This window comes from Aulonocara sp. 'chitande type north' Nkhata Bay, linkage group LG11, assembly GCF_057382095.1.
Source record: "Aulonocara sp. 'chitande type north' Nkhata Bay isolate Kocher_YH1m ecotype deep benthic linkage group LG11, A_spYH_male_GT1.1, whole genome shotgun sequence".
NCBI lineage: Eukaryota > Metazoa > Chordata > Actinopteri > Cichliformes > Cichlidae > Aulonocara > Aulonocara sp. 'chitande type north' Nkhata Bay.
Window position 1 is genome coordinate 39,427,665 of NC_141354.1, and position 24,096 is coordinate 39,451,760.

Consider the following 24,096-nt stretch of genomic DNA (forward strand, 5'->3'; position numbering starts at 1 on the left):
ACAGAGTTCAGCGTTTCTTCGTGGGGAGTGTAACCTCTGGCTCACAGACCAGCTAAGATGGCTCGGCTGAGGTGTGTTGGCGCCCCCTGCCGGCAGAGTTCAGCCGCTGCAGGCTGCTCCTCCATTTCCCTCCAGCTGCAGAGATTAGAGATCAAAGGTCAAGGTGGGGATCCTATTCTTCCTCACTGTGTGAGTATAAAGTTAATCCGAGTCTGTGGAAGACAGAGTGCAGAAGAAGAAACCTTCAGACCACCTGTAGTTCAGTCGCGTCTCCTCGTTTTTGAGTCTTCACTGTGATTTAGGGTCAAAGTTCTTGACCCTGACATCTCTTCATTTGGTCCATTACTTTTATTTTCTTTTTATCGTCAGCAGCGGGTTTCTTGTTTTATTTCTGATGTAACGATGAGGTCAGCCGATCACTTTGGCCTTTTCATTGTTTGCCAATAAAGTTTTGTTGTAAACACGCTCTGTGATTGCTGCTCTCACCTGTGCTCGTCCAGCACCTTCAGGCGCGTCCTGAGCTGTATCCCGAGTCAGGGTCTACAGCCTTAAAGGACGCATTTTAAGGCCGATTACGTCACAGCGGCGCGACGAAGGCTGTCCCAATTCAAAGGCTGATCCAAATGCAGCCCTCAAATGCGTCCTTCATTTTGAAGACATTTGGACATTTTCTCACCCATTAAAGGAATATTTCATATATCAGTCTACTCTTCATTCTATCAGACACAGTTATCACAGCTCGTACATTTGCTTTTTACACATATATGTAAGCATTGAGACAAATGTAATAATGCCAACATACTGAAGGAACAATATTTGTCTCTTATATGTAATACATCTGTATACACACTGTCAAAGGTACTCAAGTCTTTGAGTGAAGATTTAAGGTGATAGGACATATAAATAGCTGCAACTTGAATCTTTACGGAAGCTCAGTGTTTGACAGAGTTCACTCACATGTGCTGCACCAGTGTACCTGCACATGTGATGTGACAATAGAAGTGATTTGATTTGAGAGTTCAAACTCACTGCTGTAATAACTAATAATGATTAGTATAATAACTATAATATTGGCCATCTCATATTTACACTGACTTTAGTCTCATGAACAACATCAGCTAATTGTTATTTACTAGCTAATCTTAAAATGACTGTTTAGCACAGAAATGAAGCCCAACAATCATGTTTACAGTCCCGTGGTCTCAGCCTCAGATACTTAAATCACACAAAGCTCGTGTAGAAACAAACAAACGAACAAAACATGTTCCTTCATTTCTGCCAAACACGCGTTTCCAGCTATTATGGTTAATTGGAGGTGAGCTTCCCTCCCTCCAAGACATCTACAGGAAGCGCTGCCTGAGGAAAGCGGGGAGGATCATCAAGGACTCCAGTCACCCCAGCCATAAACTGTTCAGACTGCTTCCATCAGGAAGGAGGTTCTGCAGCATCCGGTCCCGTACCAGCAGACTGAGAGACAGCTTCTTCCATCAGGCCATCAGACTGCTGAACACGTCATAGACACCTCAGCTTCACTACTGGAACTTTAACATTATGCACTCCATACTGTACAGTAATGCCACTGTTTTGCACATATTCAACTCTGTATATTTTTATATATTTTATTTATTGTTTACTCTATTTAATTTGTAAAATGTCTATACACACACACACACACACACACACACACGTAGAAAAATATTTAGTATACACATCCAGAAATGCATATACTATTATATATTGTACATATATTTATTAGTTTCAGATGTAGCCATTCTTGTATTTTGCTTGTTTACATTATTGTATTTGCACAACTCTGTTGCTTGTGAAGCTCGCACACAAGAATTTCACTCACATGTGCTGTACCAATGTACCTGCACATGTGATGTGACAATAGAAGTGATTTGATTTGAGAGTTCAAACTCACTGCTGTAATAACTAATAATGATTAGTATAATAATTATAATATTGGCCATCTCATATTTACACTGACTTTAGTCTCATGAACAACATCAGCTAATTGTTATTTACTAGCTAATCTTAAAATGACTGTTTAGCACAGAAATGAAGCCCAACAATCATGTTTACAGTCCCGTGGTCTCAGCCTCAGATACTTAAATCACACAAAGCTCGTGTAGAAACAAACAAACGAACAAAACATGTTCCTTCATTTCTGCCAAACACGCGTTTCCAGCTATTATGGTTAATTGGAGGTGAGCTTCCCTCCCTCCAAGACATCTACAGGAAGCGCTGCCTGAGGAAAGCGGGGAGGATCATCAAGGACTCCAGTCACCCCAGCCATAAACTGTTCAGACTGCTTCCATCAGGAAGGAGGTTCTGCAGCATCCGGTCCCGTACCAGCAGACTGAGAGACAGCTTCTTCCATCAGGCCATCAGACTGCTGAACACGTCATAGACACCTCAGCTTCACTACTGGAACTTTAACATTATGCACTCCATACTGTACAGTAACGCCACTGTTTTGCACATATTCAACTCTGTATATTTTTATATATTTTATTTATTGTGTACTCTATTTAATTTGTAAAATATGTGTACACACACACACACACACACACACACACACACACACACACGTAGAAAAATATTTAGTATACACATCCAGAAATGCATATACTATTATATATTGTACATATATTTATTAGTTTCAGATGTAGCCATTCTTGTATTTTGCTTGTTTACATTATTGTATTTGCACAACTCTGTTGCTTGTGAAGCTCGCACACAAGAATTTCACTCACATGTGCTGTACCAATGTACCTGCACATGTGATGTGACAATAAAAGTGATCTGATTTGATTTGATTTGCTAGGCAACCCGGGCAGCGCGACGGAGGCTAGACCACCCATTTCACAAGCCTCGCACTTCCGGCCTCAGCGGTCTTTGAGTACGCGGCCCTTGAGGACCGTTGAGGCTGCAGACCCTGAACTGGGACACAGCCCTGAAATTCAGCTCCTGTCACGTTTGCGGTGATTGTTCAGCTGCGATCGCTCTGCTGCTGTCCTCTCAGGTGCACTGATGAGGTCACACAGGTGTCGCTGTGTTGCTGAACTGTTGTGGCTCATCAGTGAAACTGTGACATGAACGAGGTGATCTCTCACACACACACCGTGTCGGGGCTGCGGTGGGAGAGCTGAAAGCTGCTTGCAGACCGACCGCAGGCGGCTCGGACTGAAGTGAAAGAGGAACGCTCAGCGGCGCTCCGACTGCTTCTTCACCTGAACAAGGACACGCCTCACATCCTGACATCAGCGAGGTCATCGCTGAAGAGCAGCTGCCAAGGAAATGGCCTGTAACCATGGCAACCACAGGTTACTAGGGAAAAATGGGGCGTCTGTCAGCGACCCAGAAACCTGCAGCGACAGCAGAGTTGACATTTCCCCCAGGCGTCACCGTTCAGTCTGCAGGCCCGTGCCACGTGGTCGTCGTCATGGTGATTTATTTTTCGCCGCGATCCGAGGCCACATGGTACAAACTTGTTTCCAGGGCAGCTCTGATTTAGAAAACGCTTGTTTCCTGTTCCACGGGAACACAGACTGTATGTAAAAGATGGACTAGCACAGTCACTGGCGCCATGTTGGTTTTCCGCCTGCAGTTTGCATAAAAACACTTTTTTGTTTCTCAGATAAAATGAGAATAAAACCGTTTTCCGTCGGCTCGAGCGCCCGACGTGTTTGGATACGATGGACGGTCGGCGGCTAAAGCTGAGGACAAAAATCCGTCACGACGCGTCATCGCTGCTCAGACTGTTGTCACGCGTACCGAGGCGGTCATGTGACTGTCGAGCTGTCAGACTTCGTCCTGGATCAGTGCTGCCGATCCACAGATCAGTAATCAGTTTATCTTTGCCGAGTAATCAGATTACAGGAGCTGAGAAAGCGTCACGCAGCAGAGATTTGACCTCACGTCTCTGAAAATACTTGAGTCTTAATGTAATCGAGTACTTTTACTTCAGTACAGATGCGCTTTATGTTTCTGCGTTTCTGCTTCCTGTCGTTTCGGCTCAGTGCTGCGTCCGTCTGACCCGTGGCTGTGCGGCTGCAGGACGCCGTCTCATGAAATAAACATTCAAACACACGTGTTTATTTTCTGCATGATTTTATACAAACTTGATTACAGTAAATTTACATGTTTAAAAATACTTTTATTACAAAAAACAAGTGTTTGAATCCTGCTGTCAGTTAAAATAGAGCTCTCCACGAAAACATGCTCTCCTCCGGCTCCGACGCCTCCAAACATTCCAGTCAGATTTCTGAAGGTTTTCCTTGTTTAGCAACGCGTTCGTTCTAAAAGCTGAAATCTCGCGCAGCTCTGGGGCGCAGCTCTGGGACGCTCCTCTGGGACGCTCCTCTGGGACGCTCCTCTGGGACGCTCCTCTGAGGCGAGCACATTGGAGGTTTGTGGTTGGTCGATCACTTCAGGCCTTCCTTGGGACTTTGTTCACGAGGAGGTCGGAGTATCGGTCATGTGATCAGGGTCTTTGCTCCGTCGGTCGTTTCTTCGATGTAACTAAACAGCCAAAGCGTCTCCACCTGGAACCTCCAATAAAAGCTGCCAAACAGGAAGTTCGAACAGCTCGACGACCTGCCGTTACGCCTCTATTAGCCATCAAATATGGCTGCTCTCCCGCTGCACCCTGAACTCTGAGATAGCGCTGCAGCAGGCCAGCCTGCTTCCCATGATGCACTTCTTCCCTCCCTGGGTGTTCGATCGCCTGCTGCGGCTCCTTAGCTTCATCCCGCCTCCCTGAGCCTGCCAGAGGTTTCCTCCTGTTAAAAGGGAGTTTTCGCTCCCTGCTGTCACCAGGTGCGGCTCATGAGGGGGTTTGATTGGTGGGTTTCTGTCAAACCCTGCAGGCGGTCAGAGGAGACCTCGAAGGAGGGCACGAAACTTTAACGGATCAGGTTTGCGGGGTTGTTCTGCTCCTCCCCCTGGCGCTCTCGCGCCGTCTCTCTTTGGCTTAAGTCTTCGTCTCTCGTTAACGTCACAAAAATTAAACACGTGTTCCTAATGAAGCTCTGAACCATGCGACGTCTCTGAAGTCGCACACGGAGCTCGCCCTCTCGCCGTCTGCCTCTACAGTTTGATGAACAGCACGGCGGTCACCATGGCAAAGCCCACCAGCAGCATGGCCACCTTGGTGATGCGGTTCCTGCCGGCGGCGAGCTCGTGCGGTAGGATCTCCATGAAGGTGATGTAGATGAAGGTTCCCGCCGCCAGCCCCTCCAGCGTGCAGCGGGCCAGCTGGTGCCCCGGCGATGTCTTGGTCTCGGTGAGGCTGACGCCCAGGCCGACGCCCAGCGGCGACATGACGGCGAACAGCAGCAGGCAGCCGACCACCACGGAGCGACGCAGCCGGGCCTGACACAGCTTCACGGTTAGGCTGAAGGAGATGATGCTCTTGTGGATCATCAGGGCGAGGCAGATCTCCAGCACCTCCTGCCCCTCCTCCAGCAGCCCCACCGCCAGCCCCTCGAACACCGAGTGCAGCGACAGCGAGAAGACCAGGATGAAGGCGCGCAGGGCGGACTGAGAACCAAAGTCCACGTGGAAGTGACCGTCCGAGTCCGCTGAGCCCCGGCGGCGGTGATCGTTGGATTGAATGCTGGAGTCCACCAGCAGAGAGCGCCGTTCCTCCGGGGACGGCGACGTCTGGTCCTTGAAGGCCAGGATGATTTGCTCCAGGACCAGGACCAGGAAGAAGCCCATAGCCACGATGAACTCGGGCAGGGGGAACTGCAGCTGAGGGAGGAAGAGGAGGAGGAGAAGAAGAGTCAGCTTGAGATACCTACATCTGGATTTATCTCCAGGGTCCAAAACTAAGACCTAAATGTTCACAGATCTGAATGTCCGAATAAATCATCGAAAAAACGTCAATATTTAATAAAACGTTAAGAGTAGAAACTCCAGAACGTTCTCATCGCCATGGACACGATCAATAACACATGACATACATGATCAGAGATGCAGCTTCAACCGGATTACATTTAAATCTCCAAATATGATTTTTATATGCCAGATTTATTTATGACATTAAACCATAAGAATTCATTAAAATGTCCAAATTTGTAGAGGTTTTTTTAAATCCTCCAAGTTTAAATAAATACATAAAAATAAAACTACAAATATGTCCCAAAAATGTGAATATTCTAAAAACAAAAAACCAACATCGTCAATAAAATGTCAAAAAAACTCAAATTTGTTACGTTTGTCCTCAAAATTAAAAGCATCTGTCGGACTTTATTAGCTCCAAACATTCAGAAAACAAATGTTAATGTTGAATAATTAAGACAGCAGAGGAGTGACGGACGGCTCAGCGTCTGTGTCTCTTCCTCTCTGAGTTTGAACGTTTTCACTTCCCTCTCGCTCAGTTTCCTGTGAGCGCTGTGGCGAACTCTGAGGACAGGAAATAAACCAGCTGCTGCTTCAAAATAAAAGCATTTCAACGCTGACAAACTGAATTTCCAGCAACGAGCTCTACGGAGGCCCGACATGACCAAATCTATAAATAAACTTCATTCAACAATTGTGAGAAATAATATTAAATATTTATTATTTATTTAAAAGTACTTATTTTTGTGCTTATTGCAGATTTCCTTTTTTTCCCAGAGGGGTTTCCTGCAGACGTGCTAATGGATGTTTGTGGTGCGACACGCGTGCAGTAAACTGTTTGTGGTGGGGAAACAAAAACACTCGCCAACATCTGCGTGGCCGCTGACTGCAGGCTCGGTGCAGCCGGCCTGAACAGCTGGAGTGTCGGAGGTTGTGCTTTACAAACACCAACATTGTCTGTTCGAGTGCAGCGAGTCAAACAGTCACTTCCTGCCACAGACAGGCCTCGCTCTAACATCAGCTCATTGTTGCAGCATTGAAGCTTTTACTCAGAGTTATCGATCCTGTCACGAGTTAGCTAACAACCAACCACATGACGTCACAGTCGTGCGGACATAAGATGGCGCTAAACAGGATTTTGAAACTTTGACTTTAAGCTGTTTTTTATTAAATCCAGAGTTACATCACTGTCTGAGAGCAGGATCGGTGGGCTCAGCCAGCTCAGACGTTAAAGCATCTCTGAGCGTGACGGTGAGGCTTTACCTGCGGTTTCTCTTCAGGCCTCTTTAACGTGTGCTCAGGTGAGCGTGTGCGCTCTCCTACCTTAATCCCGGCGCTGCTGAAGGCCTCGTTGATGCTCTGCAGGTAGTCGGGCAGCAGGTCCAGCAGGCAGGTGGCGAAGAACACGCCTCCAGCAAAACAGCTGATCAAGCTCAGCAGCAGGCGCCTTAAATCTGCAACACGGACAGCACAGGTCAATCACACGGATCAATCGCACGGATCAATCACACGGATCAATCACACGGGTCAATCGCACGGATCAATCGCACGGATCAATCACACGGATCAATCACACAGGTCAATCACACGGATCAATAACACGGATCAATCACACAGGTCAATCGCACGGATCAATCACACGGATCAATCACACAGGTCAATCACACGGATCAATAACACGGATCAATCACACAGGTCAATCGCACGGATCAATCACACAGGTCAATCGCACGGATCAATCACACAGATCAATCGCACAGGTCAATCACACGGATCAATCACACGGATCAATCACACAGGTCAATCACACGGATCAATCGCACGGATCAATCACACTGCTGCAGAGCCAGAGGTTGAAACTGAAAGCAAACAGAAAGTCAGACTCCTGAAAGGCGTCGTGTAACAGCCCTGCAGAGCAGCGCTCATGGATTCATGTTCTCCTGCTGCAGCTGATCGAGTGACTGCACAGAGATCACACGACGTCACATCTAATCAGCTGGTTAGGAGAAAACAGGAAGTCGAGCTGTGAGATGAAAACACTGCAGACTAATCCTGGAGCTCCGAGCGTGGCTTCGGGCTCAGCGGGATCTAAACCTAAACCCGTTATCCTGCGTCTCCCCACTTCCTCTCATGTATTTTACTACCAGAGCATGTGAAGCCCCACCCACCTGCCTTTAGGAGGCATGGCCAATTGGAAAACCGTTGGCTGAAAGTGGGAGGAGCGTGTTTCTGACCTGCAGAACACCATGCTCAAAAGAAGAATTGTCCATGCAAAGCCAGCATGAGCACAGCTGATTTCAGCCACCCAGTCCAAATATTTTCTTTCTGACGTTCTGACCTCCTCACACAGAAACCGATGTTGGAAACGTTTATCTGCTCAGTTTACCTGGCTGCACGCTGAAGCGCCCCGCCCCTCGGACGATGCAGAGCGGGGCAAATCCGAACAGCAGCGTGACTGACAGCAGGACCGCCAGCGCTCCTAGTTTGATCTCCAGGGCAGGGACGTCAGCCGGGTTCACCTTCAGCGCCGCCGTTTCCTTTGCTGAAGACACGAGGACAGAGGAGGATGCTCCGCCTGCGACAGCCATGTCAGCTCTCTGGACCGGACCGCAACCGTGGACTCGCTCTGAGGACGAGAGTCTGTCAGACAGAGGAAGAACAACACAGTGAGACACATGTTTCATTTGAATGATGGTTTCCTGCAGGTACGGGCGAACTGCGGCGCTGCGCCTGGATCACACCTGTGAGTCTGCAAAGACTAACGCATTACGTACTCCTAGCAGCTGACGATGAAACCTGACGTATGCGATGTTCACAGGCTGCTCTGAGCCAGACACACACACACAATCAGTCAGCATGAGGACGGTGCTCTTAAAGTTTAACCTAGTGATGTGATGTTCTGTATCGAGGCTTCGAAGCTTGCGTCGAGTAATGGAGGGGGCGTTTCCGCGATGCGCGTATCGAGGCTTGCTTCATTTATGGGAGGAGCTGAAAATGATGACGTCCGCAGCCTCGCTGCCCGGCTGTACCACGTGACTGGTTCATGAAGTGGTTCGAACTTTGCCGCGAGATATGACAGCGATATAAACCCCTCAGACTTCATTCAAAATGTGGGTGTTTGATGGAGAGTTGCGGTTAGAGAGAGTTTGGAGACAGTTTGGAGGTTTATGAGAGTGAGGAGAGAAAGTCAGGAGAGAATGGAGCCAGCTAAGAAGAGGAGGATGTCCTCCCCTGTGTGGGAACATTTTGATCTTATTCCTCCCAACAAGGTGTGTAAATTTCCACAGAAGATGTATTGTCATGATGCTGATGGTGCAATAAAACTTATGTTAAGCTGTCGTTACTTTTGTACAAGGTGAAGTGTTTGCTATGTGCCAGGGAGCTGGGCTATAACAACAACACCTCATCCATGCTTAGGCACTACAGAGCTTTGCATGAGAATAAGAGGAACACCGATTGTGGAGCAAGACCAGGTGAGCCATCAAATGCAATGATAATATAGCATGCAGTAATGTTACTAAATGATATAACAATATTATACAACTGTTATAAGTGACGTGTGTGATATTTATATTTGTGCTTTGTTTTATTGTCTTTACATACTGCCAGTATAAATATACACAGTATACTGCCATCACTACAATATACATGTTTTACACACTCCTTTTGTTGTTGACATTTACAGGCTGTGTGCAAAATGCCACACTCTTCAAATTCATGCCAGCTATTATTTTTACGTCCAGTAGGTGTCCTGCTAGAGCAAATGAAGCTTCAAGAAGCTTCGCGTTGGGGTGAACTTCCTGTGTGATGTTTAGCTCATGCAGCAAACAGAGATGTTTGTGATGTGCAGAGCGCCATGAGTCATGTGACCCCAGGAATCGATAAGAGCAGCAAACAGAGGCAGCGGCGCGCTGACATGAAGTGCGGTGAAGAAGGCGGATTAACTGAAAGCAGGTGTGAGTGGCTCAGACGGAGGGGCGGGTCTGATCTGATTGGGGGGGATTTCCACGTTATTTCAGGACGTGTCTGAAATCGGAGTGGGCGGTCCCCCTGCAGTTCCTCTGCTGTGCCGCAGGGGCAGCAGCGAGTCAGGCAGAAACAAACATGTTTACAGACTGAGGCACGGGGTCAGAGGTCAGATCAGTTTGTATCCGACTGCTGGTGAGTCGAATAACCGAATATTAAGCAGCTGCGCAGATTTACCACAGCTGTAACATCTGCTACGTCATAAAGATGTGCACCGACTCTTCCTCGCGCAACTAATCAGACGTTAAAGGGGTTTTAGTTAGTGCGCACGCGCAGTCTGTGAGTCATGGAGGCGTAACCGTGGTAACCATCGTGTGTTTCCCGCTGATGATCCCGAGGTAACGGAATATTTTTACTCCGGAGCAGATCACGGTCCCGCGCACAGACTCCGCTCAGGTGTCCAAACACCCTTACCTGTTCAGCCGCGGGCTCGCGCTCAGGTGAGGCTCTCGGTATCAGAGCTGATCGGCGGCGTGAGCTTCTCTCGGTGCTGCTCTCCGGGAAGTGGTGACTCAGTTCCCACCAGCTGATCCCGCCTCGTGAGGGAGCTGCTGTGAAGCGCTCCGCAATAAAACACCGCATTTCCTCTTTACAAAATAAAAGCCCGTCAGTGTTTGGTTTCCGGTTCGGTCCTGGGTCCAGCAGGAGGAGACCCCGGACCATCAAACGCTTCCTGTCCCTCATGTATGTGACGTCATAACGCTAAAGTTTTCATTTATGTTGAAAAATCACAGATTTTCTTCATGTTTACCCTCGATGATCAGTCATCAATAACAGTCAATCAGGTAAGTCAATCAGAAAAGGGTAATTGAGTTCATCTCAGCCTTTTACGAGCCACGTCTTACGTTTTTAATCATTGATCTGTAATATTTATGGATCTGTGCGTGGGTTCGCAGCACAGGTGCTCTGTCACACCTGATCCTATTGATCCAAACGTTTGACTGCTGATTGGTGGGGGAGCAGAGCCTGCCTCTCCTCTGAAGTGAACGTTCGTCTTCAGCTTTATTTTCCTGATGCGCTTTAATTTATTCAATTAATAAATTGTTGTTTAAAAAAAGTTGCTGTGTTTTTATTTTGCTGCAGTGAAAACTGTCAGAAGCTCATGTTCATCTTTATTTTTAATTCTCAGCCTACACAAAGGCATTTACTGATTCTTTTCTCAAAAACTAAACGTGAGGCTTTTATTTTGAAGGCCGAAATCCCCTGTCGTTTTCTGACTTCACTCAGCTGGAGCGGGAGGCGGATCCTTCCAGCTGCTGACTTTGTAGCTTAACAGGAATCCCAAGAGTCCATGTTAGTGTCACTTTCCATCACTCATTAATCACAGGAGGTCAGAGGTCAAACGCCACTGCCTGTTAGTGACTGTGTGCGTGACACTGTGGAAGCTTCACTGGTACATAAATCACACAATGCTGCAGTCAGCACTCTGGCAGCAGTAAAACGTCTGTTAAGCTGTTTGTGGTTAGAGCAGCTGTGAAAACTTCGGGCTCAAAGGTCACAGTAAGCACAAACAAAAGTCGTCCTGGCCTTTGGAAGCAACGCCTCATGATCCAAAATCATTACTGAGACACAGATACCAGAAACCACACCACAAAACTTCAAAATGACTAAAAATCTACTTCATTTACATGAAAAACCATAAAAAACAAAGCAGATGACCTCAAATTTAGGACCAATCACAGTGAAAAAATTAAATTATACACAAGGATAGACAGATACTATGAAAAAATCCAGACGTCCAACTATCAACTTCATTTAGATGCAGAAACACAGAAAGAGACTGAAACACACGAAATAGCCAAAGTACTAAACCACAGACTGTAAACAAAGATGGACAGAGCTCCTTAAACCTGCATTGCCTCTTCTGTCCATCAGGGGGCGACTCCTCTGTGATCTCTAATGAGTGGCAGGTGTGGCTGATTACAACATGATGCTTTTCTGGACTTTTCTACTCGGTCAGAACCCAAACAGGAACCTTCACAACACCGAGTAAACTCCACAGTGGACACCAGGGAAACACAAAAACACACACCACAACCCAAGAAGTACAAAGAAGCCCACACTCAAAGTTCACCACCTTTAAAGCTCTCCGATAACGCTGTAGAAATCCAACACAGCGTCTGAAAGGTTTTTATAATGTGGGAAAGAACAGTGTGATTCTGGGAATCTGAAGGTTTGTCGTTTCCGTCCAGTCCGAGCCGTCTTTGGCTCCCTGCAGGAACATCGAGACTCAATCGACAAACATTTAGCTTTTAGTTCACCTTGTAAAGTGTGCATGTGTAAAAAGTGGCTGGAGGACAGAAACAGAAATATCTTCTCACTTCACTCGGACGATTCCAGAAACTGACCTTTGCCCCCAGAGGCGAGGTCAGCTGATGGGTTTCCCGCCTGATTCGGTGGATTTACAGGGCGAGGCACTCAGAAAGACCACAGAGCCAGATCAAGATTCAAATATCTGATTTTATTTATATTCAAGCAGCAACAACCTGGTGATTACATATCGACAGTCAGAATTTTAAGAACGTTTCATGCGTGGGTCAGCAGGTGAACATAAAGGTGTGTGTCAGGTAAAGGTGCATCACATGAGATCATAAACAAACCTTATCTTCCACACAAAGACAAGCCTGTCAACACTGCTGCGTCTGTCACACGCAGACAGTAAAAATCACTTTATGTCCGTCAGACGGTGTCTTAGATTTAAACACGAAGCTTTGTTTAGCAGAGAAAACTCTTCTCGTAGGTACGCGTCAGTGCGAGGAGCCATTTGAGGCACCGCTGTTAACCGTTCAAGGATGAAGACAGTCCTCACAAAGCCAATTCAATCCTCCAAGAACAGAGAAACCTTCCCGATTGTCACACGTGACTTATGAACGTTTGGAAGAATGGAAAATATCTGAAACGTGCTGAAACTCCACAACAACCTCTAGCAGCTGACCTAGAACCGAGGTTCTCTCAGCTGCTAGCGGTTACCTCTGAGTGACGATGATGATTTCCTATTGAATTGTTAAAACTCACACTAGTGCTTCTAAACAAACTTATAACATTTAATTAAACCTGCATGTGGAACCTCACGGGATCCTGGGAATCCAGGACAAAAGGTTTGGAAGTGTTTGAAGGAATCCTGGCAGAGGTCAAAATATCCGCCAGCATTCAAGCTGTCACGCCGAGGCCAGTCAGAGGTCTGTCTCCAGTATGACTTCCTCCCAGTAGTCCTTAAAAAATGACACGTTTGCATCGTTCTGACAGAACTGACGTAAGCCCGCCCACAGCCCAGGATCCACGTAGGTGTGGCAGACCAGGTAACCTTTAAGACTCGGCAGGAAAGCTTCCAGTTGTGCCAGAAACACGGCGCACACCGATGTCAGACTGCGGCCAAAGATGTTGATGTTGAGGCGCATGGCATTGTGGCGGTAGGGTACGGCATACGGTGGCGTGCCCAGACTGAGGGCAGCGGGCTCGAACTCACGGTCTACGATCCACGTTAGGCCTCTGCGCTGCAGCACCTCTAGGTTGGCCTCCACCGGCTTCAAGGGCTCCCAGTCGTTGATGATGGTTTTGCCGGGCAGCAGGTTGGAAACCACGTGGTCGGACAGGACCAGCGTCTCAGCCTGCCGCCAGCTCAGCGTGACTGGACCACAGGAGGAGTCGGCGTGGAGCGGATGTTTGGATCGAAGCTCAGTGATGAAGGAGCCCAGGTTGACCGCCTCACAGCACAAAGACAAGATGGCCTGCAGGGGGCGACAGAGAGGACGGGGTGAGTCTGTGGTTTACTTACCTGTTCTGGTTCGACTCATCGCAGTCGCTCGGGAAACAAGTCCAAGTTCAGGCTTGGTCACAACATGCAACCGGACTATTCATGCTGTGATCCAGTCCATCATCCAATCACGTGGCATGTGTGCTCTTCACCCCCGTCACGAGTCTGAGGCCAAACTAAGAACCGCACATCTGTAGTTTCCATTCAGTGGACACGGAGGGATCGTTTACAGTCCAGGCTGAAAAACCAGGCGGACTCTTCAACTGTAAGTGCTCAGAGCACGCTCAGTCTTAGGATGTGTCTGCAGCATCACGGTAACCACGACAACAAAGGCCACCTTGCAATAACTAGAAGCCAGCGGTGATCTCTGACCAAACGTCAGTGTGATGACACTGTGCCGGTCCTGCAGTCCTAACAGGAGAGTAATTATAAATTAATTCAAGTCGTTATTTATTTTTAAAAACCCTTTGATTCATTTCCTATGAATATCGACACATTAGCTTTACTTCTCAACCACGACGTTCATGAACTGAAAGTCTACGTGCTTCAGGAGGACGCGGCATTTCTGCACAGCACGGTCAGAATAAAGGGAACGGCGCCGCTCGAACAGACGCATCAGCTTCTGCAAACAGCTGCGCGACGTCGCTGTGATGAAGAATTATCACCAACTTTGGTCACAATCACAAACCGGTGGACTGTGACACACCTCCTTTGCGATGAGCCTGTACTTGGCGAGCGTCTTCACTGAAGGATTGTCTCCTCGGCTCAGCCTCACAGCAGAGATTTCTGGGTAGTAGCGGCGGACGTAGTTGGTCACATGCGTCTGGAGGGCGCTGGCGATGCCGCTGCCCCTCAGATCGGACACCACCCTGCGCCCCTGAAGTACTGCCGTCTGACCGCCATCCACCAGGAGCGCAGACTCCAGCGCCACCTGCAGGGAGATGGAGAATGCAGCTCAGTGTAGAAAAACAGAGCCGTGAAATGAAAACTGCGGTCTGCTTCCTCAGGGCTCGCCTTCACGCCTCACCACTCTGCCGTCGATCCGGGCGATGAAGACGACGCGTCCAGGCTCCTGCAGCCAGCGGTGAAAGAAGGCGGCCATGTAATCGAGCCCGTTGTAGTCATCAGGCGTGCAGATGTTCAGGACCTGCGGGACAACACGGGCTCTGTTAGGAACGACGCTCTGAGGACACCTGGGCGTTCCTGACTCCGCCTCAAACAGACGTCAGAATACAGACAACTTCTAATTGGCGCAGAGCAAACGACGACACACGGGTCCGTGACGCTCAGCACTGATTTTAAGTTTGGCTGTTAAAGCCTTCCATCAATCACCTCCACGACATCTCCCAGGTTAACCACAGGTCAGAGGTCGTCGCTGCTCCCAGCAACCTCCCTCGCCTGAAACTAAAGGGTCCACGCCTCTGTCTGTCCCCACGGAGACCCCTTTAGACCTTTAAATCAGCTCTGAACGCGTCGTCTGTCTGAGGTGCTCAGAGTTTATCACTGTGATTTTATTTGACTGCTCAGATTTTCTTCAGGTATCGATTCTAACTTGTGACTCCTGCAATTCATGTGTGTCCTTTGTCCCTGTGAGAAATGACAAAGCGCCGAAGCAAACAGGAAATGAGGCCATGAGGTTTTTTTAGTTAGTCACAGCAGTAAATTATGTGATGTTCAAAGTTTTTTAAAGCTGTTCAGCGGCGTGCTGCAGCGGTGTGCACTCCTTCACCTCATATGTTTTATGGAGCAAACGCCATAAAGGCGAAGAGAACCGCTCGAGCAGCCGCGGTCAGTCGTCCTATCAGTGGCTTCAGCCTGTGCATTCAGCCTGAGTTCACATCTCGCACTCTGACCTGTGATCTTTAGAGAGTCATGTGACTATTAATGGAAAAATGTTGGGACCTGCTGGAAGTCCTGCTCCTGGGCCAGGCAGTACACCACATCAGCTGCTTCCCCTCCTGCAGACATCCTGGTCCTGTTTCAGCCCCTGAGGTGTTTCCTGCACGCTTCGGTCTCCAGAACCTCTGAAGCACTTTGCACCTGCAGAGAGCGGTCGACGGTTCCTCTGCGAAGCTTCTGGAGAGTCCAGAGGTCAGAAAGCTGTCTGCTCAGCCAACGCTCAGGGCTGCGTTCAGCATCCACACCCCTGCAGCTGGGGCTGGAGTGCTGACAGCGTTCGCCTCTCACAGCGATAGTTTCATCTGTCAGATTATCATCGTTTGTGTCTCTGAGTGCTTTAGTGGTAAAACTGATTCAGATTTTCAGAATAAAAGCTTTGTTTCAGCATTAAAAACATGTAAAATTCTTTCTGCAGGTGCGTAAAGTTCAAACTGTTCAAACTCCACTTCTGCAGAACTTCGGGTGACTGTGAATGCAGCTTCTGAAGCCACGCCCTCTGCCGAGGATTTCACCAGCAGAGGATCCATCAGCATCCAATCAGATGGTGGAGGTGTGAGATTTAAAGAGTTACCTGTAAGAGGAAACCTTCAGAGACCAAACAGTCACACCTGGTGGTGAAGTGCCAGCGCTGCAGTCACGGTGACGGGGCAGGTGTTTAGGAGCAGGGCTCTGGTTGGGTTTGCTGGTTTAGACTTGTAAATACTAATAAAAATGAACAGAAAAACAAAGGGGAGGAGCCTCATGTTGGAGAAGCAAACATGTCGGCACAGGTGCTGACCAACTCGCAGAGAACAGTGTGCTCGTAATTACAGATGTTCAGGTTTTCTGCTGCTTCAGCCTGAGGCACACATCACACTCGTGCTTCTACATCCTCTGCTGAGCAACCTCTGACCTCTGACCTGCTGCTCAGGTTCAACAGGTAGTGGTCAGAGTGAATTGAGCTGCTGTGAGATTAACTTTGAGAAAATGCTTCTCGTGGCCGTCAGGATGGGCATGTGGGTGAAGTGTGGGGTCAGGCCTCTTAGGTCCAAATCAGTCGGTTCTCCTCTCAGCATCTCTACAGAGGAACACCTTAGCCCACCCCCCCACCCCCCCCCATATGACACAGAGTCATATGATGGCTGATAACACGGGAACCGTCAGAGGAGCCGTCTTCAGCAGAGCCTCAAACCTCCAGAGCCCAGAGGCAGGAGAGCAGGTCCAGGGACACGTGGAACATCTGCATGCTGCAGATGGAAGCGATCCCTCCATCTTTGTCCAGGGTGGGCTCTGTGGGGATGAACAAAAAGTATCCTCAATTTTTGAATCTTAACAGCTCCTGCACCGGATGCACGGTCATTGGATATTCCATGACGCTGTAAATCACGTCAGACCGGAGTCATTTTTATCAACTCTTAACCTTTAACAACCTGCTGCAGATTTGAACTCACTGTTCAAACTGGCTAATTCGCTTTAGTGCTGATTTTATCTGTTGTCAAGTTTTGTTTTGCAATTCTAACTTATTTTATATAGTTTTAAAACTATTTTCCTTTTCATTTTTTCTTTTGTAGGTGATCTTCGGTTTCTGAAAGGCGCCCTCAAATAAAATGTATTATTATTATTATTATTATTATTACTATGATAATGACATTAATAATAATATTATTAACATTCCTGTTGGTGGCCCTCAGACAGCAGAGGGCTCTGTTTAGTCTGCCTGATTATAGGAAGAGAAGAAGAAGTCGGGCATGCGCAGAGGCGGAGGAGGCTGTGAGCTGCCAGCTGGACTCCGTGTTCCACCGTGAAGCGACACGAAGGTCCGTGTGTGTGTGTGAGAGAGAGAGAGGAGGAGGAGCACCGCTGATGAAGATCCGGAGCGTTTGTACCGGAAACGACAACAGCAGAGCTCCGTGTGTCAGCTGTGAGTATCCTCTGCTGCTCCTCCGGTCCGACCGGGACCGCGCCTGGAGAGTGCTGGAAAGTTTTTGAATGGCACACAAAGAGGAAGAGTGAGAAAAGTACTGAGTTTAGAAGTACTCTGTTACAGTAAAAGTACAGGAGTGTGCTGTGCGGTTATGAGAAGTCATAAGTGTCACTGCAGGTGTGACCAGTGGGAGTCTGCACATGCTCAGTTCGACCCTCTCCTGGGTAGACAGTAGGAGCTTGGACCATTTGTTTTGGAGGTAAGGTGAGTTTACCTTCATCTCTGACTGAGTAATCTAAAGTAATCCCATTCTGGGTGTCTCGCCTCAACCGGGGACCTCATTAGTGAATGAGCCCGGTTGGATGAGCTCTGCTCCACCCTGGCTGTGGCGAGCGTGCTCTGGGTTGGAGCGTTTCACCTGGTGTGTTGTTGTGATGTCGTTCGTCTCAAGCTGAGACTTTGCAAAGGCTGTATATCAAAGATGGACACGGCTGCTGTGACACTGACCGCTGGTTGAAGTCCCGCGTTGATTGTTGATGTCATCGGTTGTTTGCAGCCACCCAACGACCAATGAACCAATGGCCCTCAGTCTGCAGGAGAAACGTCCTTGTGGTTTCTTTGGGCGCTCGCAGGCTGCCGAAGCGGGCTGTAAACATGTTGTAAAGTTTTAACCTGAGGGTCTGAGAGATCACCTCACTGCTGGACTGCAGCTTGTGTCCATCTTTTACGTACAGTCTAACAGGAAGACCTTTGCTAGACCATAATTGGGACAACAGGTGATGATATAGGTGTGGCGGGTACAGCTGAGGCTGGCTCGGTGGAGTGTTTCCCTCTGAAGCACGACTTGGATTCACCCGTGAGGCTGTTTTATTGATCAGCTCATGTGACTTCAGGTAAATCGGAGGCGGTCTCAGTCTGCAGGTTCCTCGCTGTCGTGTTTGGAAGCTAAGAGACGTGGGACAGGTCGGGCTTGTTTGCGGAGAAACACGTTTGGCAGCCTATCAGGTCTCAGCTCAGGTGTGTGCGCGTTTGGGTGTGTGCCTACCAGGATGTCCTCCTCAGAGCTGCTTTACCTGCTCTCCACACACACACACACACACACACACACACACACACACACACACACACACACCTGCTTTGTCTGTTTGTCAGCTGCTGCTAGGTCATGTGACCCACACAGATGCCTTTTGCACACTGCTGCAGCTTCTCAGGCTTTCAGAACAGCGAAGGTGTCGTATTCAGGAACTCGAGCTGAAGAGCTTCAGCTGTGACCTCTGCTCTGCTTTCCCATACAGTGTCCGCCTCTAGCTCCTCCTCCTCCCCCCACTCTGTCTGGTACTGATCCAGGTGTGAACCTGTGTCTGCAGGTGATGGATGCAGAGAGCGGGGAGCTGTTTCTCGGCGTCATGGCATCCGGGAGCTGGCAGCTCGACGGTCCGTTCTCCTCCTCAGAGCTCATCCCGGCCGGCTCAGAGAAACCCCTGCAGGACTGGGCGGTGGACCCCGAGTGTGTGAGTGTCTGTGATCACATGACCACTCAGAGAGGAAGTGTTTATTTGAAACTTTGAAGTGGCGGCGAGTTTTTCCATGTCTGATGTGGCCTTGCTGTTCGTGACTGTGTAAAATGTGACCTTCATCAGATTCTCAATGACAGCGACTCCGAGGACGTCCTCCACGCCGTCAATCCAAACGAGGTGTTTCCCAGCGGGCCACCGGCTGACCCGTCATCAGAGAGCGACAGCGGGATCTCCGAGGACCCCGCCATCGAGAGTCCTGTCACCACGGTGACTGCAGCGGGCACCCAGCTGGCGCCAACGACAGTTTACCAGCTGGTTTATGACATCAGCGGGCTGGGCAGTGCTAAGACTGGAGCTGGACAGGAGAACATCTCCATCGAGCTCGGTGAGGCCACGCTTTGTTTCTGCCGTTCAGGATTCGACGAATCAGGCGACATTCAGCGGCGGCAGCTAGCGTCATGCTCGTGTCGACTGAGCTTAAAGAAGTTTGTTTCATTAAAGCATCAGCAGATGATTCATGCTGAGAATCAGCTGAAGTCCAACTTTAGTGTAGTACCGGTGTCTCCACCAGGGGGCGTGTGAGTATTAACAGAAGCTGTAGCATACATTTTCATTGCTATGCAGATGATGCCCAGCTCAGTGGTCCCTCAGATGGTCCCGCCCCTCCCGAGCCTGGCTCTGCTGGAGGTTACTTCCTGTTAAAGGGGAGTTTTTCCTTCCCACTGTCGCCAAAGTGCTTGAGTGTTTGTCTCTATGTTTGGAGGGTCTTTACAATATAAAGCGATTGATTTGGCGCTACATGAACAAAGTTAATTGAATTTAATTACGAACTCGTTCTGATGTGAAACTGCGAGCTGGTTTTGCACATGGATGAAACACTGCCCCCTGCTGGTGACGTCATGGTTAGTTTGGAACGATGATGATTTTAAATCATTGTTTAATATTTTTAGGTGGCGTTCACGGCACGAGACTGAAGCTTTCAGCTTCCTGTTAAACGACCTGGTGTGAAGCCAAAAACTATGACTCCACCCATTTAAAGAAAAAATCGACAGTGTGATGTAAGCGCGGCAGAAACAGGAAGGAGTGGCGTCGTTAACGGTGGTGCGCTCTCTCTGCAGATCAGTGGAGCTCTCAGCTGCTGCTGTCGGACTCGTGCGTCGTGAGCGAACTACCTGTGGTTTCGGCGCCGCGGCTCGCCATCCCTCCTCCCAGCCTCGACGACGACCTGGTGAGCCTCTGTTTCCTTTTTTTTTTTTTTTCCTTGTCCTTCGTCAGGCTCCGCCCTAACGACTCATTCTTCTTCTTGTGTTGCAGCTGTGCCTGGATCTTCAGCTGACCGAGGAGGAGCAGAAGCTGCTGACCCAGGAGGGCGTGTCGCTGCCCAGCAACCTCCCCCTCACCAAGGTCGGGTGCACAGATGCTCTCAGGCCGCCGCGTTTCTGTGTCAGGTGCACGCTGCTGACTTTGAACCGAACTTTATTCACAGGCCGAGGAGCGAATTCTGAAGAAGGTCCGGAGGAAGATCCGCAACAAGCAGTCGGCTCAGGACAGCCGGCGGCGGAGGAAGGAGTACATCGACGGGCTGGAGAGCAGGTAACCGGCCAGCTGACCGCCGCCGCGTCGCTGACAGAGACTCCATTTCCAGACGTGTTGTGAGGTTTTTTTCAGCGAGTCGATAGTTCGCCCCCCCGCCTTCATTTATCTGCTCTCACTTTCAATTTGAACTTCCTTCCATCCTCCAGGGGTCGTGACCCCGCTGAACTTCAGCCGTCTCCAGTGTCGCAGTCCGCGTCACGAGGGTTAACGCTGGATGAGGGCGGCGTTGTCACACGTTCACCTGCAGATTGGCTGCTATGAGCAGGAGAAGGAGGGGCTCGCTCTGTGTCAGCCAGAGCGGCTCAGATGTGTTTTTGTTGTGGGTTCAGAGTAATGAGGGAGTCACAGCTGTGTGTTAAATCGATGCTATAGGTCCGTCGTGACCACAAACCCCGCCCCATATTGTGTTTCCTCCTGCGACTTCTTCAGCTTAGAGAAACCTCAGCGCCACCTGTTGTATTGGTGATGAAACCGCAGAGCGACAGAAAGTTACGCCTTGACACCGAGCGGCGTCGCCGGGTTACTGGCGTTAAACTGTCATTAACGAAGACGGCGCTAAACGTGTTTTTAAAGCTCTCAGCCTCACAGGCAGAGTTACGTCTGTGTGAGCGGTGATGTAAATAACCTTTACATGTACGGCTTCATGTCCTGTTCAAGTCTGCACAGAGGTCCCCATGGTAACACCTGTGTGTGTGTGTGTGTGTGTGTGTGTGTGTGCGCTGACAGGGCGGCGGCGTGCTCGATGCAGAACAAAGAGCTGCAGCGGACGGTGGAGCAGCTGGAGAAACGTAACAAGTATGAACACGCTTTGCTGATTATTGAGGTCACAGAGAGGTCACTTCCTGTGACATAAACACAGGGAACGATGTCGAGCTCACACTCTGTAGGTTTTATTGTAATCTCACACAGTTTGGTGACATGAATACCACAGACATGTTATTCCAGACACTTCTGTCACAAACAGGATCAGAAACATCCACATCAGGGAGACCTCCCTGTGGTTCTGACTCCCACCAGCAGGGGGCACTGTGCTCTCACTTTAAATGTGAACCTCGGACAGCTCAGTCACGAGGACCTGAGTCTGTCTGAAACAGTCAGATTTACTTTTTAGTTTCTTCTTGAACTTCCTGCTGAGTTTGCTGCTTGCTGATTGGTTCACCTGCTCAGGTAAGCCCTAACCAGCCCCTGTGTTCCTGCTCCTCAGCTCTCTGCTGGCTCAGCTGCAGCAGCTTCAGTCTCTCATCAAGCAGACGGTCAGTAAAGGAGCCCAGACCAGCACCTGCCTACTGGTACGACCACCTTAAACCCGTTAAGGTGGAATGAAGTCTGTTTTGTTTTTGTTTGTTTGTTTTAGTTCTGCTCCTACACACACACACACACACACACACAAGCCCGTTCAGCTATCTTAGTGAGGACCTTCATTGACCTTAATAACCCTAACCATGAATGAATGCTGACCCTAAACCTAACCATAACCGAATTGTAACCCTGACACTGAAACCACATTTTGAGCTTCAAAAATGTCTTCAGACTTGTGAGGACCGGGTTGTGTGTCCTCACAAGTGACTGTTCTCACAAGTATAGTAGAATGCAGATTTCGGTCCTCACAATGACAGCTAGACAGGAACACAGACACACACACTCTGACCCTGCTCCTCGTGTGTCTTCAGATCATCCTCGTCTCTCTCGGTCTGATCATCCTGCCGAGCTTCAGCCCGTTCAGCCGCCACCGTGCAGACGACGACTACAGACCCACAGGAGGTTGGTCCCTGATGACATCACTTCCTGTTTGAGCATCTGTGATGGCAGCACAGGGTTTAGATGGAGGCTTTTGGGGAAGCTGAGAGTTTGTAGGATTGAACATTTTAAATAAAAATAGTTCTTCAGGCGCTCGAGCGCTTCCTGACGCTCGCTGTGTAAATATGGCGACGCAGGTAAACGCGGTAAATCCTGGTCTCATGTTGTCGGTGTGGCAGGAATGTTGCCTCAGAGACTGGAAAATGAATCCTAGGAATAACTTCGGTCGCGTTTTCTCCTCGGCACGTCAAACCGCTGGACTCATGATTTATTTTTTCATCTTTCCAGTGATTTCCAGAAACATCCTGACGGATCCGTCGTCCTCTCAGCCGACCTCAGACGACGCCTACGGTGCGACGTCCCTGCAGTCTGAGTCCCCCGCTCTCAGCCAATCAAAACCTCCTGAGGGAACGTCGAATCTCCCAGAACCAACAGAAAACCACGAACACGCAGCCGCAGACGGTACGGAGGGGAGCCGGTCGGGAAACGGCTCGGTGGTTACTGCCAAGCAGACGGAACCCGGCGCCCTCGGCCAGAAGTCGACGGTCCGAGGAGGACGGCGCGATCAGGCCAAACCGGGACACGCCGATGAGATGTAGAAACCGGACTTCCTGTTTTGAAGGAAAAAAACCCGACCTGCCCGATCGATCAGCTGATCGGTGCTGATTTATGGTGGTGGATTTCAAATGATCAAAAACACCAGACGGTATTATTCACGCCGAAACAAACCCTGTTAGCATCTACGGACATCCAGCACGAAGGTGAAGGTTCAAACTCGCCGTGGCTTTTCACCGTCGCCTGTTAGCATGCTAAGTCACGAGTACGCCAAAAGTCTTTGTTTGTTTAATAAATAAAAGGTTTTCTTCACAAATACGTGAGCAAACGTTACTTGTTTGAGTTGCAGCGTTGCTCACACGCCACGTAAACGTGTGGATGTTAGCAGCGCGGTGCGGTGACCGCTTTTCTTTTTCTTTCTGGGATGAAAAATGAATCAGTTGTGACGTCTGGAGTGATTATTGCCAAGTTTGATTTTTTCTTGTAGCGTGTCCTGATCATAAAGGAGCTAAATCATCTACAAACTGCTGCGAGGAGCTCGTGCACCTTTGTGACACGTGGTGACCTCATCATTTCAGACTTTGGCCACGCTGAATGTGCAGAGCGCCCCCTGAAGTGAAACGTGTGTAAATGTCTTTCTGGGTGAATTAAACTGTTTTTGCTGATCTCAGTTTCTTGGATTGATTCGTTTGTTTTGCTGCGTCTGAACTTTGACCTTTAAACGCTGTCAGACTTCACGGATCCGCCGGTCCCTGCAGGCCGAGCAGAGGAACCTGTTTCAGTTTCACCTCCGTACCTCCCAGCTTCGTTTCAGGATCTGCTTCATTAAAGGGAAACCGAGCGTGTGCAGCAGCACGGCGAGGCCGACTGGTCTGACTGGAGCTGCCAGCTGTTTTTTTTTTTTGTAATGAATAAAAAATAACATGACGTTTCTGTGCTGATGTTTGTGATCGTTCAGACACTGCTGCACTTCACCCAGAAACCATCAGAGGGCGTCACAGACCAAAGGCAGTGAGTCTCAGCTTCGATCTGATTGGGCGTCTCATGAAACACTAAAAATAAATCGTTTATAAAATCAGGTTTTACTTTCGTAAAACTTGCAGGTCACTTGTCACAAAACTTTGATACGTTTTTATTTTTGGATTTATGTCATGAAAGCATTTTTAGATTAATATTTATATTTTATTATTATTATATGT

General features: G+C 48.9%; 3 protein-coding genes across 11 annotated transcripts; 1 reads left to right on the top strand and 2 right to left on the bottom strand.

Annotated features, from left to right (window-relative positions):
• Positions 1–4,099: 4,099 nt before the first annotated feature.
• slc39a3 (solute carrier family 39 member 3) lies at positions 4,100–10,439 on the bottom strand. 4 transcript variants are annotated; one of them, XM_086312652.1, is made up of 4 exons: positions 10,291–10,439; positions 8,237–8,490; positions 7,174–7,304; positions 4,100–5,760 (listed from the first exon to the last, which is right to left on the bottom strand). In XM_086312652.1, exons 2-4 carry the CDS (start codon positions 8,436–8,438, stop codon positions 5,095–5,097), a joined length of 999 nt encoding a protein of 332 aa, XP_086168778.1. In that variant the 5' UTR covers positions 8,439–8,490; positions 10,291–10,439; the 3' UTR covers positions 4,100–5,094. The 4 variants fall into 4 exon arrangements, with proteins under 4 accessions (XP_086168778.1, XP_086168781.1, XP_086168780.1 ...); XM_086312655.1 differs by having other exon boundaries at positions 8,237–8,476; positions 10,291–10,419; XM_086312654.1 differs by lacking the exon at positions 10,291–10,439 and adding an exon at positions 8,625–8,957.
• A 1,883-nt stretch (positions 10,440–12,322) lies between these two features.
• Positions 12,323–22,961, bottom strand: LOC147319855 (histidine N-acetyltransferase-like). Of its 3 annotated transcripts, none has more exons than XM_086312661.1 (4): positions 22,531–22,961; positions 14,658–14,777; positions 14,337–14,561; positions 12,323–13,604 (listed from the first exon to the last, which is right to left on the bottom strand). In XM_086312661.1, the coding sequence occupies exons 2-4, from the start codon at positions 14,730–14,732 to the stop codon at positions 13,050–13,052; spliced, it is 855 nt and encodes a 284-aa protein (XP_086168787.1). In that variant the 5' UTR covers positions 14,733–14,777; positions 22,531–22,961; the 3' UTR covers positions 12,323–13,049. The 3 variants fall into 3 exon arrangements, with proteins under 3 accessions (XP_086168787.1, XP_086168786.1, XP_086168788.1); XM_086312660.1 differs by lacking the exon at positions 22,531–22,961 and adding an exon at positions 15,533–16,090; XM_086312662.1 differs by lacking the exon at positions 22,531–22,961 and adding an exon at positions 14,963–15,517.
• On the top strand, positions 17,239–23,562 carry creb3l4 (cAMP responsive element binding protein 3-like 4). Of its 4 annotated transcripts, none has more exons than XM_086312656.1 (10): positions 17,239–17,691; positions 18,800–18,943; positions 19,073–19,334; positions 20,068–20,177; positions 20,264–20,353; positions 20,436–20,542; positions 21,272–21,340; positions 21,750–21,834; positions 22,216–22,306; positions 22,631–23,562. In XM_086312656.1, the coding sequence occupies exons 2-10, from the start codon at positions 18,803–18,805 to the stop codon at positions 22,939–22,941; spliced, it is 1,266 nt and encodes a 421-aa protein (XP_086168782.1). In that variant the 5' UTR covers positions 17,239–17,691; positions 18,800–18,802; the 3' UTR covers positions 22,942–23,562. The 4 variants fall into 4 exon arrangements, with proteins under 4 accessions (XP_086168782.1, XP_086168785.1, XP_086168784.1 ...); XM_086312659.1 differs by having other exon boundaries at positions 17,248–17,696; positions 18,728–18,943; XM_086312658.1 differs by having other exon boundaries at positions 17,248–17,696.
• Positions 23,563–24,096: the final 534 nt, after the last annotated feature.